Source organism: Hypomesus nipponensis, chromosome 5 (assembly GCF_054491055.1).
Source record: "Hypomesus nipponensis isolate SF chromosome 5, ASM5449105v1, whole genome shotgun sequence".
Taxonomy (NCBI): Eukaryota; Metazoa; Chordata; class Actinopteri; order Osmeriformes; family Osmeridae; genus Hypomesus; species Hypomesus nipponensis.
The window spans coordinates 4,139,957-4,158,025 of NC_140365.1; the positions used below are offsets into that span (position 1 = coordinate 4,139,957).

At 45.9% G+C, this 18,069-nt stretch overlaps 3 protein-coding genes across 3 annotated transcripts; 1 reads left to right on the plus strand and 2 right to left on the minus strand.

Moving 5' to 3' along the window:
- Positions 1-87: 87 nt before the first annotated feature.
- On the plus strand, positions 88-6,601 carry kat5b (K(lysine) acetyltransferase 5b). The gene is made up of 15 exons (XM_084697607.1): positions 88-139; positions 250-316; positions 746-814; positions 957-1,219; positions 1,783-1,851; positions 2,076-2,252; positions 2,376-2,450; positions 3,136-3,198; positions 3,625-3,873; positions 3,986-4,075; positions 4,224-4,364; positions 4,546-4,639; positions 4,732-4,891; positions 5,282-5,363; positions 5,471-6,601. Exons 1-15 carry the CDS (start codon positions 116-118, stop codon positions 5,603-5,605), a joined length of 1,758 nt encoding a protein of 585 aa, XP_084553733.1. The 5' UTR covers positions 88-115; the 3' UTR covers positions 5,606-6,601.
- Positions 6,578-10,744, minus strand: LOC146287905 (cation channel sperm-associated protein 1-like). The gene is made up of 13 exons (XM_084697608.1): positions 10,307-10,744; positions 10,103-10,169; positions 9,864-9,971; positions 9,524-9,733; positions 9,274-9,387; positions 8,852-9,014; positions 8,302-8,537; positions 7,921-7,984; positions 7,760-7,832; positions 7,607-7,652; positions 7,315-7,402; positions 6,973-7,087; positions 6,578-6,751 (listed from the first exon to the last, which is right to left on the minus strand). Exons 2-13 carry the CDS (start codon positions 10,155-10,157, stop codon positions 6,710-6,712), a joined length of 1,314 nt encoding a protein of 437 aa, XP_084553734.1. The 5' UTR covers positions 10,158-10,169; positions 10,307-10,744; the 3' UTR covers positions 6,578-6,709.
- An 807-nt stretch (positions 10,745-11,551) lies between these two features.
- LOC146287906 (insulinoma-associated protein 1a-like) lies at positions 11,552-12,808 on the minus strand. The gene has a single exon (XM_084698670.1). It carries the CDS (start codon positions 12,806-12,808, stop codon positions 11,552-11,554), a length of 1,257 nt encoding a protein of 418 aa, XP_084554796.1.
- Positions 12,809-18,069: the final 5,261 nt, after the last annotated feature.

An 18,069-nucleotide genomic window follows, 5' to 3' on the forward strand; every position in this document is an offset into this window, starting at 1 on the left:
AATATAACATTGTATTGCCAGTAGGCCACACTTGCACACCGGTGGACCACAGCCTTCACTCTGCCGATCTTTCCCATAACACCTTGCTCTGCCTGGCTCCTTGCGTTTCACACAGATGACCAAAATGGCGGATACGTCGGTGGGTACTCTAAAGAACTAGCATTTTGAGTCAACTATTTAACGCTTCTGTGTCATTATGTGTCTATTCGTCTTCATATTTCATATCTTCAATCCAATATCATTCGACAGGTTGATGTTGTCGAGGGCTGTCGACTTCCCGTTCTCCGAAAAAATCAGGAAAACGAAGACGAGTGGCGTAAGTAGATGCCGATAGCGCTAGCTAGCTAGCTAGCTGGTTAGCTTAGCTGCATAGTAAAAACTGTCATGGCCGAATGCTTGGAACACAAGCGGCCGCTGACAGATTGTAAACAAAAGCATCAAGGATGCTAAACGAGTATTTCAAACGTTTCTGTAAATGGCCCTTGTACACATTGATATATTTGCCATCTCTTCCATACAACATATACTGTTCTCTAGACAATGTTATGCAAGCTGCATCATAAATATTCTAAATAAGATGACTAATAGAAGCTAATCGAAATTGTAAGCTAGCGATACAACGTTAGCTAAGGCTAACTGTACATGCAAACCCTGAATGAATGTGTTTATATGCACATGTCTGGTTTAATCAGATGTCACCTTACAATGTTACTCGTTAACTGCAATTATTTGTTGGTTGTTTCAGCCTTGGCAGAAATTCTCAGTGTGAAAGAGATACCTGGGAGAAAGCTCTACTATGTACATTATATTGACTGTGAGTATGAACCACATGTTGAGTCTACAAACACTGTCATATCGTTCACCTGCAACCCCCCCCCCCAGAAGGCTTAACAGCTCTGTAATACCAACGTGGGTGTGTTCTGTGTGCGTGTGTCTGTCTGCTTGTGTTAATAAAGTTAACAAGCGTCTGGATGAGTGGGTCACGCCGGATAGGCTGGACATGAAGAAGCTCCAGTTCCCTAAGAAGGAGGCTAAAACGCCCACCAAGAACGGGCTCCCGGGGTCACGACCCAGCTCCCCGGAGAGAGAAGTAGTGAGAGCAGCGGGAGCTGCTCCCCAACACCCCCCCGGCAGACCCCCCCAGACCCAGCCCCAACAGAAGCCGTTGCCCACCAAGACCTCTCTACCAGACTTTCCAGGGTTGCAACAACAAACTCAGGTTTGGCAGGTCGTGTTTTAAGCCCTCTCCTTGGGCATTGCACCCTGATGTTTTGCTAATCAGAATTTTTGATCTCGGTTTTTAATAACGATGACCAGGTTTAGGTGGGGCTGTGGGGGGTGCACAGTGCTGTTTTGGGCTTAATGGGGAATTCAGTGAGCTGTGTTGTGTCCAATGGCTGGATTTGAGATTTCGACGAGAGCATGTTTCTCTGGTCTTGCCTCTGTGATGACAGACATGAATACTACCCTAAGGGGAGATTCTGCAAAAGCAAAAATGTGTTGTTAAATACAAAAACATTTGATATCATGGTGGTCGGTAACCTAAAGTAAACATAAAACTTAGACCTGGTGATATTTTGTTTGCTCTACTTGTAGATAAAAAAATAAGGTGTTATAATTTCAATCACGGCCACCTAAGATACATTTGTATTTAATTGGTACAATGACCCTAACCCTTGTGTTAGACTGTGTATTTATTCAACAATTCAACTCCAAGCTCCTGATGGTTTCCATGTGAATATCAGTTAACCCCTCTTTCTCTTCTTTTCTGTTCTAATTCAGAGGAAGAGTCTAGATCTCAACCTTCAGCCTGCTACAGCTCCCTCCAGAGGCAAAACTCTCCCCACACCGGTACAGCGTCCATTTACACACACACACTACACACACAGCCATCGCTTCCTCAGTCCAGTTTCAGATGGGAGGCCCTAGCAAAGACTATTTCTCACGTGTGGCTGCCAGGATATAGGGATTTAAAATGCTTGTTAATCTTATGATGTTAAGCATGAAGCCAGTGTTGAACACAGTTCCTGTCTACCCTTCTCCTCTCACCTCCGTTTGACGCGCCCCTCCAACAGAAGAGGAAAACAGACTCCGTCTCCTTGACGACACAGCCGTCCCCGGTGACGTCGGTGGCGTGCCTGCCGGGGGCGGCGGAGGCCGGCCAGGCGTCGGTGTACCCGGCGGTCAGGGACGCCAACACCTTCAGCACCAAGGCCCGCGACGACCACGAGCAGCTCACCTCGCTCACCACGGTAACCACCACCGACACAGAAGGGGGGGGGATTCCTTTGTCTCGATGTTGTTGATGTGGGTCGTTATTGTTGGTGTCGCCTGCTGTCGTTGATCTCCTGTGTCTCGCGTCTCTGAACCTCCAGAACGGCACGGCCAGGCGTCTCATCCCCTCCCAGCCAGGCAGGAAGAGGAAGGCCAACTGTGGAGGAACGGATGAGGTACAGAGCCAGCTCAGTCGAGCCCAGAATTCTGCTCCATCATTCACATGTTTACAGTTAAACATCTGTTGTTTACCCCCCCAAAAAATGCCAGTCAACAACATACCAACCAGTCATTCTTCTCCTTTTTTGGGTCATAGTGATTCCATCTTCATCTTTTTTTTTTTTTTTTTGGAACGTAAACTAAAGGTAGTCAGACGGGATGTTCCTGCTCTTCTGCTCTGTCAGGTTTCACACCTGTCGCAGTTAGACTTGAGCATCTAACTCCATCATACAGTCTGATCTGACCTCTATTAACGAAGCCACTAGCTTTTATCCTGGTCAAATTAAAACATTTAGACTGACTGGGTGGATGGTGATGGTTTTCTATTGGATGGTTTTGATATTTAAACAAGGCAACATGCTGAAACACTATCCAAACCCTGCCGACATCTGAACCAATATACATCCTCTTGTGTGAATAAATGTTAAGATTTTCCCTTCTCACATTTAACACAATAGCAAAGAAAACTATGCACAGGGTCAGTTTAACAAACCCTCTGATCTATAACCCTGATTTACCCTGACCCTGCCTTATCAGTAATAATGCAGTAATAAACAGTGTAAACAATGATCATATTTTCCTTCCCCCCTGAGTAAATCTATATCCAAAAAGCCTGCATCCGCTTTTGTTTTTTCCTGCTAGATAATAAAGGTTTTCCAGTATAACAACCCTCGATGTGCCAATGTCTTTCTGCCACCTGGAGAGGTTTGTCCCATTTCCTCTTCATTGCCTGTGTAGCTGTGTGTGTGTGTGTGTCCTGCCCAGGGCTCCAGTAGAGCAGTGTGGACCTGCTGGGGTCTAAGCTTGCATAGTGCAACTGGGGGGGGGGGGGGGGGGGATATGGGCAGATATCGTGTCGATATTGTGTCGTGTGGTCATACATTCAGCTTCATTAGTTTAGAATGTCCCCTGGTTTCTTTAAATAATAATAGTAATGTCATTTCTCTTACTAGGTTGGATGTGTATTTTGGAACTAGCTTGTTAGAGCCATCATATCAACTACAGTGTTAGGACATAGGTTCCCTAGGTCACCTGTCTAGGTTGTCTTGTTCCTAGTCCTGTCATATTACCTAGGTTACCTGGGCTGCTATTGTGAGTCAGCTGTGTTGACGTGCTGCTGTGTCCCGTCAGGACTCCCAGGACAGCTCTGACGGCATCCCCAGCGCCCCGCGCATGACCGGCAGCCTGGTGTCGGACCGCAGCCATGACGACATCGTCACCAGGATGAAGAACATCGACTGCATCGAGCTGGGCCGCCACAGGCTGAAGCCCTGGTACTTCTCCCCATACCCCCAGGAGCTAACCACCCTGCCCATCCTCTACCTCTGCGAGTTCTGCCTCAAGTACCTCAAGAGCCTCAAATGTCTGCAGAGGCACCTGGTGAGACCCTGACCTCTGAGCCCTGACCTCTGAGCCCAGGCTAGCCTGTGCTCTGTCCCCGCTCATCCAGTCTCCTCCTCACTAACCCTCCTGTTGTTTCTCTCTGTTCCAGACCAAGTGCAACCTTCGACACCCTCCAGGAAATGAGATATACCGCAAGGGAACCATCTCGTTTTTCGAGATTGACGGCAGGAAAAACAAAGTATATTTGTTTTTATTCATTTAGCATATAAATAGTGCATAAACTTTAGCATATAAAGTGAGTGATTTGACCCCAGGCCTCAGTCCAGTCTACCAACCCTGTCCACCCGGAGCTGTTTGTGACCTCTCTCTCCTGGTGTGTGTTTCAGACCTACTCCCAGAACTTGTGTTTACTGGCCAAGTGCTTCCTAGATCACAAGACCCTGTACTACGACACAGACCCCTTCCTCTTCTACGTCATGACGGAATACGACTCCAAAGGCTTCCACATAGTGGGCTACTTCTCCAAGGTACGCAGGCTCAGACCCCCCTACCCAGACAGCAGACGTATCATTTAGCACATGCTTTTATCCAGTGTGAAGTAGGGGGGGATTTGAACCTGAGGGCTCTTGATCTGCAGTCAGAACCTCCTCCACGGAGTCATAGCCCTCCTGTTTCAGTGCAGAAGATCAACCCTGCCTCTGTTTGCAGGAGAAAGAGTCGACGGAAGATTACAACGTCGCTTGTATCCTCACGCTGCCGCCCTACCAGCGGAGAGGCTACGGAAAGCTGCTCATTGAGTTCAGTAAGTCAGCCAGCAGGCCCCAGACGCTGCAGTGGAGCGTTCCCTACAGGCCAGAGGCCTCACTGGAACTCTGTGTTTTGTGTGTTTGTCAGGTTACGAGCTGTCCAAGGTGGAGGGGAAGACGGGCACGCCGGAGAAGCCTCTCTCTGACCTGGGGCTGCTTTCCTACCGCTCCTACTGGTCCCAGACCATCCTGGAGATCCTCATGGACCTGAAGCCGGACAACGGAGAGAGGCCCCAGATCACCATCAAGTAGGTCCACCAGACCACCACTCCCTCTCTGGGTCTAGCTCTGCCCAGACCATCACTCCCTCTCTGGGTCTAGCTCTGCCCAGACCATCACCCCCTCTCTGGGTCTAGCTCTGCCCAGACCATCACCCCCTCTCTGGGTCTAGCTCTGCCCAGACCATCACCCTCTTTCTGGGTCTAGCTCTGCCCAGACCATCACTCCCTTTCTGGGTCTAGCTCTGTCCAGACCATCACTCCCTCTCTGGGTCTAGCTCTGCCCAGACCATCACCCCCTTTCTGGGTCTATCTGCCCAGACCATCACCCACTCTCTGTGACAAATTCGAGCCAATAAAATGCATTATTATTTTATTATCAAGCATGACTAATTCCTTGTTATTGTTCTGTACCTCCAGTGAAATCAGTGAGATAACAAGTGTGAAGAAAGAAGATGTCATATCTACTCTCCAGTACCTCAATCTCATCAACTACTACAAGGTAAGCCAGGCTGGACACACTTATAATAAAGTGCCTTCTAAATGAAGACATTATTATGATGATGATGATTACAACTGACGGTGTGTGTGCTTGGCTGGTGTGCCCAGGGCCAGTACATCCTGACTCTCTCGGAGGACATCGTGGAGGGCCATGAGAGAGCCATGCAGAAACGTCACCTGCGCATCGACCCCAAATGCCTTCACTTCACCCCCAAGGATTGGAGCAAGAGGGGCAAGTGGTAGAGACCCGGCCAGCTCCCCTGGTTCCCCTCTCCACTGCTGGTCTCCTGGTCCCTGGCCCTCCTGGTCCCCAGCCCTCCTGGCCCTTCAGACAGAAGAGTCTTCTGATTCTCCCTGGACACAAAGGAACAGACTCCTCTGTCACAGAGAGAACCTCTCTAGTGGCTTACTTTGTTCTTGTGGCAGATTTTAACAGGAACTGTGTCTAATGGTCAGCATCCATTCTCTGAATCCTCCCCGGTTTGAGTTCACCAGCTACAATTTTGCCATTGACATTTCCACCGGTAGAAACGTAGACATCTATTCTCAATATAAGACCTGATCACATCCGCAACTTGTCTGAAGGAAGACCCTCTTTATGATCTCATTACTACCTTTGTCTCTGCATTCGACACACTCTCCAGTCAGTGATTTGTTAGTTTGTGCTTGTATGGGTCAATATCACTCTTTAATGTTTTGTAAAGCTAAATGATGATGGTGGGCACCTACAGCCTCGTTGGTTTTCAGCGCACAATGAGAAACACAGACAAACCTATCCTTAAAGAACTTTGCTTGTACCCTCTAGTACTTGTATATACTGAAACTGTTTTATAAAATGATTTTTTTAAGTGGTATTGCATTTCTGTATTTCAAATTAAGATGTGCGGAGATTAGTACAGAATGAAGCCATGGTGAACTGTTATCAGAATGTACATTTGGATACCTGTACAGTTGTCCGTCCTTTTTAAAAACTTGAATGTAAACTAACACACACAACACCATATGGGTGTCAGTTAATTTAATGATACTATTAATTGTACATTTTTGTGAATCTTTAGGGATCTGTAACAAACAAAAAAAACATTGATTTTGTGTTGTCATTCATGTTTACACAGTCACTATTTCCTGAACATTTACAAAAAAGAAAAAAAAATTATATAAATCTAGTATAGATCTGTTTAAAGTTTGATAAAGAGAACTTTAACATGAGTCAATTATGTAATAAACCTGTACACTTTTCTAAGCTTTCAAGTTTAGTTTTTTTTTTATTAGCAATTTAAAAAAAACTGAATGGATCCCACCATTGTCTGTGATTGGAGTAACTGACAGGTATTAATCAGCCAATCATTAAAAAGAAGATTCATTGCCATGCAGATCTTCCTCTGTTGCCTAGAAGTAAAAGACAATAAAATGTCAGTTTAGGTATAGGTGGTTATTCTGTATAGGTGAGTAGTGGGGTGGGGGCCATGTCATGCCCAATACTGTCTGTATGATGTGTAGGCAGTAGGCAATTCGTTATTTGGCATGATACCCAGCAACCCCTCCCCAACCCACTGGACCCCTAGCCCCCGACCTCCCAGCCCCCTTGGATGCAACCCCAATTCTCTCACCTCAAAGAAAGTGTCGATGATGCACTCCATGGTGCTGGTCTGAGAGCGGAAGGTGTGCTGCTGCAGGTCTATGGCTGCCAGCAGACTCAGATACATGATCATAAGCTCCTTCTCCCTGCAGGCACCAGGATGTAGAAACAGCACTTAGACTGACTACTCTACAGACAGACTGTACTATATAGATGAACCAAAGATATAACACAAAATGTAGCTGTTGGTATGTAAACCTTGAAAATGTTTCTTCTAATAGAAAACAGACTGTATACATCTAATATGAAAGAAGTTACGCCACCATCAGGTGTAATTACAGTATTTGCAGATTGTCGTAGAAATGTCCCATACCTCTGTCCATACTTGTTGTCACTGTATGTGCAATTTAAAGTCTCCAGGTAGAACTGAAGATCGCTCTGTGGCTCCGAGGTCTGAACTGCTACATTTGGGGGAAAACAGTGGAAACACTTAGCTTCACTCAGACCACGGAAATGCTGTTAGAACTAATACCCCTCTGATCCTTAGTCTCCTGCTGTATCGCACTAATTGTATGTTGCTTTGGATAAAAGCATCTGTTGAATTAATGCAATGTAGAATGTTTGTTCTACCATCCAAAATGTGCCAATTTTTTCCCCAAACCAACTTATTTTCTTGATCTCCTGCATCTCGCTCTCAAAAGTGTCCTGGAACTACAGTGCAAAATAGAAAGGATCATATTTAGGGCGACGTTTGCATTGAAGTTGAGCTGAAAGTTTAATATTTCATTGCCAATTCACAATTGCAAATCACACAATACCATCTGGATCTTTTCCGCCATCCGTTTTTTGATTGTCTGTTGCAAGTTGTCAACCAGGACAGCAATGAAGAGGCTGAAGAAAGTAAGTCGTTTTTTTCTTTTTCATCTCGCGGCACATTAACATGACAGTGTAATAGATCAGACATTTCCGTCATACTCACTTGAGGAAAGTGAAGTATTCCACTACTATGTACAACACCAGAAAGATGATGATGTGAGGTGCACCTGCATTGGATAAGCATCATTAGTTCATGTACAGTTATATTCACATTACATTTAGTCATTTAGCAGACGCTCTTAACCAGAGCGACTTACAGTAAGTACAGGGACATTCCCCCCCCGAGGCAAGTAGGGTGAAGTGCCTTGCCCAAGGACATTTGGCACGTCCAGGAATCAAACCGACAACCTTCTGATTACTAGCCCAATTCCCTAACCGCTCAGCCATCTGACTATGTATGTTAGTCTATTATATCTCTTTCTGCAGTCACTGTCATCACACACATGAAATGAATGAACTGTAGATGTGATGTAAGCTGTCTTACCGTTGTCCTTGCTGGTGGAATAGATGAATGCCCAGTCATCCAGCGTGAGCAGCTGGAAGAGAGTGAAGATCGTACGGAACATGGTACCGAATCGCCCGGGGTCCGACTTGTAGAACATCTCGCGGAAAACGACGGCAAACATGAAAAGGAAGGTGAACATGAGGAGGATGATGGCACCCATGGACTGTAAGGACTGCAAGCAAGTGTTCACGATGGCCTGGAGGTTGTGGAGGAAGCTGGCCCGGGGGATGCGGGGAGAGGGAGAGAAACAGATCAGAATTACAGATTAGTATTTATACACAGGAAGGAAAGTCGGTATACTGTGACTTCTGTGATTTGAAATCCCCAGAATCAAGGAATGTAACATTGTACGGTACATTTGTATTTATTCACCAAACGCTTTTAACCGAAACGACATAAAAGAGTGCATGTAGAAGATGCAATAGAAGCATAAGATCAAGGATCTGAAGTGTATCGTTCTAAGTGTGTCGGTGGTGTATGTCAACACAGCAGGGACATGTGACCAGGATGGAACACTGAGTCGACCTACCGGAGGGTGCGTAGCACCCGGAACACTCGGATGGCCCGGGCGCCTTTGAACATCTTCAGAACACGGAACGCGGTTGAGGCATGCTCTCCACCACCGACGCTCCCCGTCGCCTCGATCAGAGGCAGCATGAAGTCAATCAGGCTCAGGACAACGATGAAAACATCTGAGGGTGACCGAGAGACAGACACACTGTTAATGATCAGCTCGTGAATGCCGCAATGGGGAACGAGAGAACTGAGAAGAAAAAGAGAGAAGAGGGGAAAAAAGAGCAGAATCTTCTTCAGAACCCGGGCCTTCCTATTCCATAAGCAGCAGAGGAACAGATTGCACTTCATCAGTCGTACTGACGTGAAACCCTATTACTTCTCTATGAGGGGCTGTTACTGTAAGTGTCTCTCACAAGCCTTCGAAAAGAATCTCACCCAGGTCGTTGGGTACGCTTTTGTAGTAGACACGACCCAAGACTAGAGTTTTCAACAGCCACTCCATCAGGTAAATAGCCAGGAAAGTAGCATCCAGGGCAGAAAAGAACCATCCTGGGGTTAAAGGAAACAACACAATAACACACCTGAACACGGACATTAATGAAAGACCCTCCCCCCGGCCCCTTTCCTCTGCCACCCCTTGTCCCTCCTCCCCCTAACCCCTGGTCCCCATATGACCATGACCTACCTCCCCTCACGTGCACACTCTCAAACGTCAGTGCCACCAGCGTGCCAGTGTTGATCACCACCACGAACATGATGAACTGGTCAAAAAAGGGGTGCAGCGTAAAGGTGCTGATGATGCGGAAGAGCTTCCTCAGCCACGTTAGAAGCGTGCCCAGCCAGGACTTCCAGAAGCTACTGGACTGGCGCATAGTCCGCAGCTTACGATCCCGGTCTGAACGTCATTATATAGAAATTAGGCTATCATTAAATATATAACAATGATAATGATATTTGTTCATGTTGTATGCAGTAATGATGATTATATAACACGTTAAAGGTCCCTCCTATGGCTGTCCTTTTACCTATTTCAATAAGCTTCTGTAACACATCGCCTTCCGGCATCTCAAGATCGGTAAACAATCGTTTCATGGACCTGCGCCTGCCTCCACTTGCCGGCTTGTTAGCTTGACCTGCATCATACAATGTTCACAGATGCACACACTCTGCCAAAGGCCTGAGACGGCGAAGGATAGAAACTGAACTCATTCTGATGAGTAAAACGGAAGCGTAGGCCTATGTTACGTTAGCCTATTAGTTTCACCTGTTTCAGAGGGCACGCTCGGCATGCATTCTTGGGATGTTGTCGGGTCTTCCATCTTGCACACAAACTTAAAAAGTTACCAATTAGAGTAAATGATCAGAGGGCCGTAACAAAATCCAATGAAATCCCACACAAAATAACCTTACAAATTGTGTCAATAACAAAGTGACACTTTCTAAAAACTGTTAGCCTACTTTAGCCTACCTTGAAAGTAGCCTACGTTGTCATACAGCTGTGAGGACCACTAGGCCTATAACTACACCCCAAAAGGCATGTTAGACCTCTGCATGTAGCCTAGGCGTATACAAATTATTAAACTTAGGCCCAATAAAACGTGGATATAATTGTAGATAGATTTGAAAATTAGCATCGTCGGTAACACAATGTTCACAATGTTCCAGAATGCTAATTGAACGTAATCAACGACCACGTCATAATATAACTTAATTGTTTAATTTGATTAGCCAACGGGTGTTGCAAAAAAAGAGAGAGGTCTATAGCCAAGTTATCGTGTTATTTCCAGTGTTTTGTAGACTAGGCTACACTTAAGACATGATTACACTTGCACTGAGTAAACAAATACAAATCGAGAATCTTGATGTTTCAGTTCAACTTCGCAATTTCTCATCTCGTGCACGGAATGCACGGCTCGGCATGCCAAGAGGAAATTGAAATAATACAGATAATACGCTCATCGGCCGAGACCGTGACACAGCGGTTCGGGTTCGAATCCGACTCGGGCGATTTCTCCAGGTCATCCCTCTCTCTCCCTTTTCCTGTCTGTAAAATAAAGGCCAATATATAGGCTAAACTATAGGCTATATATATCTAATACGTGGAGGTACTGTTTTTGTGACACTTTTGTAACAACACAATTTCGCTTATAAAGTTAGCTATCGATTTATTTGTCTGTCTGTCTCTTCCGTTTCTGTAATGGCACTTTCTGGACAGATCGACAGATGGATCTGCACGTAGGCTATGCCTAAATGTTTTGTTTGGTTGACTTCTCCCCTAATTTAAAAGGTTTTAAGAATATTGGTCAGAATATTCTAAGATACAAATGAACATCACGCGGACATGTTTCTACAATGAATTACACAATTGTCAACAATAGGATTGCATTTTCTTTATTTTTTGAGAATACATTTGGGTGATAATGTGCTTCCAGACATAGCCTATAGTTGTTCATTCGAAAAACTCACAGTATATGCGTAAAAATTTTCATTTGGTTTTACGCAGTCAGCAACTTACACCATTTAAACAAATACAAATAAATAAATAAAAACATACATTATTAAATATATAAATAAATAAATACATTTAAAATAAATTATTGGTAGATAAATATAGTACTTTTGTAGGAAACAAAACTGTTCCTGAACTAAACATTACACAGACAATAGAAACTCATCAGCTGATTTCCTTTGTGAACAGAAATTCTCTGCTCAGCTAGATTTGGGACAGAACAATTACCTGTCTACTCTCCGTTGGGTGATATCTGTTGATATGTCTAGTAAGGCCAGGGGAGGAGAAAAAGGTATTATCACAAAACCGACACGGGAATACCTCCCCTGTCACCCTTGTCCCTGTGTCCGGGTGAAGGGCGGAGGTCTCCGCCGTCTCCACTGGGAGCGAGGTGGGGTCAAGGGCGTTGCTCAGTTGTTCTGTGAATACGGTTGAAGTAGTGTGGCTCGGAAGATTAGAAGCAGCTTTCCGGTTGTGCAAAGCTAGGTGTTTCCTCAAGTATGCTTGGCGCCGAAATTTCTTTGAGCACTGGGGGCAGTTAAACATGTCTTCTTCAAAGCTTGAATCAGAGGGCTGCGGGGAAAGCGCTAGCGCGTCTCTCCCAGTCGGTGTAGATGGTCGGCTCTCCTCCTTTGGCGAGGAAACCCGTTCTATTTGGACTCCCTTCGGCTTGTGCCAGCGTCTGTGCGATGCCAGGTTAGCGGGACAGCTGAACACTTTGTCACACTCGTCACAGCGATATTCGACTCTCACAATGCGCGAGCACTTGTGATGGGCTAGTGTGAGTGGATCAGTGTAGCGCTCTTTGCAAAGTTGACAGACAAATTCTCCGAACGGACTGCCACTGTTGGAGCGCTGCTTCACCTCATCATCAACCTCCTCTGTTATCCGCAAACCTAAGACTGGAGACGTGGTAACTTCATCCCGGACATTGGCTTTCTTCTCTTGGTTAGACGGACTTGATGTTTTACGTTTTTTACTGCTGTTCTGGTGAGATTTGGGTTTGGAGGATCTTGGTCGCTTTACTGAGGCAGATTTCGTACCGCCGGATAAGGTGTCAAGCTTGGTGGTCATCTCCGGAAGAGAAGGCATCTCCGGTGAGCCATTGATCCCGAAGCTTCCCAAATCGGCCTCCGGGAACGTCTCCGCTGGCGCCGGAGAAGTAGAGTTGGGGATCTGCTGAGGTGCCTCCGTGGCTGGGTAGGGGTATCCTTCACTGTCAGGGCGCGCTGGGCTCAGTGACGGCGCGCAGAGGGATTCTGGCATCCCCCCGAAAATACCCCGTACCGGGAATCTGATGAAAAAGTTATTGTAACACACCGAGGGAGACGCATAAACTGGATATGTCTCCACTGGCGGAGAGATGTCAGCGGCGACCAGCGCCAAGTCTTCCTCCTCGCGCATCCTGTATGACACAGGACCCGTCTTTTTAGAACGTTTGACAAGGAATCCCTTTGGCATTGTGTCTGTCTATGAGCAGGAGCGTGTTTTTATTTCAGTCTCTGTGTCTTACTCTGAAGGACAAGGCCAGAGATCGCAAAGAGTCGTGCGTAATGCGTCCCAAGCGGTACTTCTCAACACTGGCTCTCTTCCTGGTCCCGTCGTTTATATAGGCAGTGAGCGGTCATTGTGCGTCAGTTAGGACGCAGATGGCAGCGGTCCAGCCTTCAATAGAAGGGCCCGGCAACATGATCCACCGGGAGTCTCTGAGGAGCTCAGCGGCAGATGTCTCCCCCATTGCCGACCCCCCCCCCCCCTCCTCCTCCTCCTCCTCCCTATGCCCCAAACCCGACCACTTGCCCCGTCCTTGACGGTGCCTTGCCATTATGCAGATTATACAGCGCTATACCACACTTATCCAGCCTTTATCCAGCGTGTCCTCTGAGACTCTATTCAACACACACGTGCCGCAGCCGCCCGTCCATTCATCAAAAGGCTGGAATGAAAATGAGGGGCAGAGTGCCTCTGTCTAGGGAGAAGAGGGGGGGGGGGGGGGGCAGACTTATGTCCGTTTTGAGGTAAAGAGGCAGAGCGTGAAGCACAGCACCAGAGTCCACGTCAACCAGAGGTTACGTTGTGTTTACAGAAGGACAATATCTGCTTTCCAATTTAACCATTGAGACCCACTTACACACACGAGTTTTTTTTATAAACAGATGAGCTCATGAAAAGATAGGCTATACGGTGAGAATAACATTTGCTGATAACGTCTGGTTTTAAGACGTTTTAAAAGATCTCGTCGCTGGTAACCCCGACTCCACCGAAGTCAGTAGTCTGATCTTGACAATAGAAGCAGTCTGTCATGTTATTGTCAGCGAAATCAACCATTTTCATCACACGTCCACAATCTGGCACTTTGTCCTCCTCCCCCCTTCCACCCGTCCCTGGCCAGCATGATGGAGTATAGGCCCATTGTAAACAACAACGGTTGAAATCAATAAAGGGACCTAACGGTCAAATTCGGAAACTATTGCTGGAAGGCTTGTATGGTTACTTGAATGTTGGCCCTCGATTAATAACATTACAACTGACTTAAATCTACAGCCTTTTTTGTTTAGACAACCTAGCCTTTTATTTGACAGACAGGAATTTAATTTAGATGTGTAGGCCTAATTGTATTAGGCTGTTATTAGTAATGTTGTTATGCGCACAAAGTCCAAGGTAATGTCATTATGAATGATGACGCCTACGCGATGCTTTGGACTAAACCATGACCACACTTTCAACCAATTAGATGGAGCTACAGAGTCATTAGAAAATACAAATGTTTATGTCCAAGAAGCTCATGTGTTCTCTCTCTCTCTCTCTCTCTCTCTCTCTCTCTCTCTCTCTCTCTCTCTCTCTCTCTCTCTCTCTCTCTCTCTCTGTCTGTCTATCTCCCCCCCTCTCTCTCTACACACTCACAAACACAAACACTCACACACATTGCCCCATCCCCACCCAAGTCTACCAGCCGTTGGTTGCACGGTGTCTCCCAACCGGTCTGTTGCCTCGAGGGGACGTTGATTGTTATTGGATTTCTCTTTTCCTTTGGGGATAGAGACAAAAAAGGAAGCGCGAGAGGGATTGCGTTGCCGATGGGCGAGGGCGTATTTGAATGTGTTGGGGTAGATGGGGGATCTCCCCCATTCTTTTACTCTCCTTCTTTGTTGGAATTGGAAGTTTGAAGCGTGTGCCTTTAGAGGCACAAGCCACGCGCCCGCCCTGACCTTTGTGACACCTATTTGCATAAAGCTGCAGAGTAGAATTCGGTCCCATTCTTTAAGGTGACCTCCCTGACTTAGCCCATTACTGGAAGCTCAGACGCACAATTCAGCCGCGGCATAATTAAATATAATCACAAATGTGGCGCTTTAACTAACGGAACACACAGTCATAGCTCCACTGCATAAAGAAAACATAAACTATGGCGCGCCGCAGCTTATACAACACATCGACACAGACCTTTACTTAATCCCTTTAATCTACATTGAAAGGTTTCTGTACAAAAATCTTGTACAGAAACAATGTCCCGCGTAGGCCTGACATGATTTTAAACATGCAACTAACAATTCACGAGAACTTTCACCTTCTGGATTTGGATTCCGCATTATATAGGCTAAGTAGTATGGCCAATGTGTCTAGGCTATAGACTCTTAAACTACAGCCTATAGACTTCATGGCATTTAAATAGTAGGCTTATATACCACGAAAGTAAAAGTGGGCAATATGAACCAAGGATGTGTGAAGTTGATTGGATAGACTGCAGTCCACAGGGGAATAGCAAGAATAGGCCTACGTTATTTTGATAAGCCTATATCAAGTTTAGCCAGACACATGACATCATCAGTATCATCATCATTGATAGCATATAAATAATAGACTAGTTGTTTGAATCTATGGAGGGTGAGTGTTAGATATTGGCTGAAAGAGCTCGGTCTGATGGTGGCCTATGCAAAACCATACCATCCTTTGTCTCGCGCGCAGCCGATCAGGAATGTGTAATCTTGTTGCTGCCGGGGAAGGATGCAGGAACGCCGCTGATTGGACCGTGGCGTTCGCCTGCCATGTGCAGCTCGTGCTCTCTTATTTACATACAGCTGAAGGCCCAGGCTACTGTAGCTGCGCGCGGCAAACATGAATGCACAGCCTCGCTTTAACAATGGAAGCAAACAAAGTGTCAGGGAACACTGTGACTCTACAAGCCCTTTTTTAGACATTCACAAGCAGATTAGCAGGACTCGAGGATGGGGGAGTGGAGGCTGTGTCCTTAAACCCCGGGAGGAGCGATCAATTAGTAGGAGGTGAAGAAGGCAGGCGATTCTCATAAACCAAATGTATAGTTTATTGACGGGATACGTTGCAAAGCAGAATCAGTAAGCCTATAAGAAACTAATACAACTGGCATATAAACACATATAGCCTATTATGCATCGAAGCATTTACCTGAGTAGGCCTAATGTCTTTTACTGTAAATGGTAAGAAAGGCAATGTTGAAGCCATTTCACAATTTGTGAATTTGTGAATGATTATAGTAAACAACAGTAGTTATATTTGTTTATTGTATTTGTGTTGTTTTATTGTTTTGGGGTAGTAGGGGCACAACCTCACTCAGGTAGTAAATGTTAGGCAGGTGGGAAGGTAAACAGCTGGCGAGAGAAAACCAAAGCAAGAGAAAGACACAAGGAGCGAGGCATGTCTATCTATGTTTATCTTTGCTTACATTCATGGATTAAACCGATACGCATATATCACTCAATCACTAAAAAAATCAGTTTGAACAATGTATTTTTTGTCTGCGCACAACCTGTCTTGAAGCTGTGGCCCGGTGATTTAAGTTCAAAGAACACCACTACAGGCAGTACAAATGTGAATGTCAGTATGGATTGTAGGCTACTTTGTGTTACCACGTCATTCATGCCATTCCTTTGCTGTGCATAAATCGTTGAGCGCTAAATGTATCTGCTGATTGATGCGAAATATGTCCACTAGGTGTCACTGTACTACTGTAAATGACACCCCATCATTATTTGAGCAAGAACTGAACAATGACTGCAGAGGACACGGTCCTCTTAAATCTGTCAGTAACACTTGATATTTATAATTTAACATTTAATATCTGGCCGTTTTAAAGATTCGATGCTCCAGTTGATTACAGGCATATAATCCCACAAATTATGTTGCCATGATTCAGAACATGACATCTCTCTCTCTCTCTCTCTCTCTCTCTCTCTCTCTCTCTCTCTCTCTCTCTCTCTCTCTCTCTCTCTCTCTCTCTCTCTCAAGGTGAAATAGGAATACAGTACACACGACCCTACATCCCTGTCTGTATTATCACAGGGTCGTGGTCATGTTCCACACCAGCCAACATCATGCTTCCTGTTTTTTAATCTGTTTAAGACACTCAGGCAAGACCCCCAGCTCTGACCCCCGCCCCCACCCCCAGCCCCGGGATGAGCCTGCCCAGAGCTGGTGACCATCCCTGGGCCATATGGTCAGCCGTGGGCACACCCCATACATTAGGCTGGAGCTGGACTCGGGCCCCAGAAAGGATGGGGCGAGGCTACTGTTATTCAAACAAAGCAAGGAAAAGAAGCCCACATAAATGACACGGTATGAAGTTAGAATCATTCCAATAACTTCTAGTAACGACACGCTAACTATATTTAGTCATGTAGCCTCTATATTAACTGTATTACGTAACGCAATGAACTAAATTTAGGCTGCGTTTCTAACCATCGGAGAGATGGATCTTCAATCGGCTGTACAACGAACATAAAAAGCTTTTCATTATGGTCAGGCCCAGAGCACCTGGGATGAGGTGGCCTTTCTGTACCCCAGCAGATCCTCTGGTTCCTGACCCTGAGCCCCCCTGGGGAGGAGCAGGAGGGGCAAACATGACTGGTGCTGAGAGGACAGACGCACTGCAACAGAATCCTCCGGGTGATAATGCGTTCGCCATGGAGATCCCAGAGTCCTTCTCCTATAGTGATTATCCACTGTGTTCAGTCAGCTCCCTGCGGCTGAGAGAGAGAGAGAGAGAGAGAGAGAGAGAGAGAGAGAGAGAGAGAGAGAGAGAGAGAGAGAGAGAGAGAGAGAGAGAGAGAGAGAGAGAGAGAGAGAGAGAGAGAGAGAGAGAGAGAGAGAGAGAGAGAGAGAGAGAGAGAGAGAGAGAGAGAGAGAGAGAGAGAGAGAGAGAGAGAGAGAGAGAGAGAGAGAGAGAGAGAGAGAGAAAGAAAGAGAGCAATAAAGAGAGAGATAGAGAGAGAGAGAGAGAGGGAGAGAGAGAAGGAGAAAGAAAGAGAGCGATAAAGAGAGAGAGAGAGAGAGAGAGAGAGAGAGAGACTGAGTTGTCTGAGGGGTGTACACATGCATGGTGAGGAGCTGGAAGGTAGCTCAGATCCTGAAGGAAGAGGGGAAGAGAGATAAGAGTTGTGAGGGTCAGTAGAATGGTTGGAGTCTCAATAACAATAACCCCCACCCTCATAACCCCCACCCTCATAACCCCCACCCTCATAACCCCCACCCTCATAACCCTCCCCCCGTTTGACATTTAGTTGTTTGGAGTTGCTGCTACTCAGTAGTCTCCCCAGTATACACACACACGTTTACCAAATAATCTCTCTCTCCCTCTCTTTCTTTCTTTCTTTCTTTCTTTCTTTCTTTCTTTCTTTCTTTCTTTCTTTCTTTCTTTCTTTCTTTCTTTCTTTCTTTCTCTCTCTCTCTCTCTCTCTCTCTCTCTC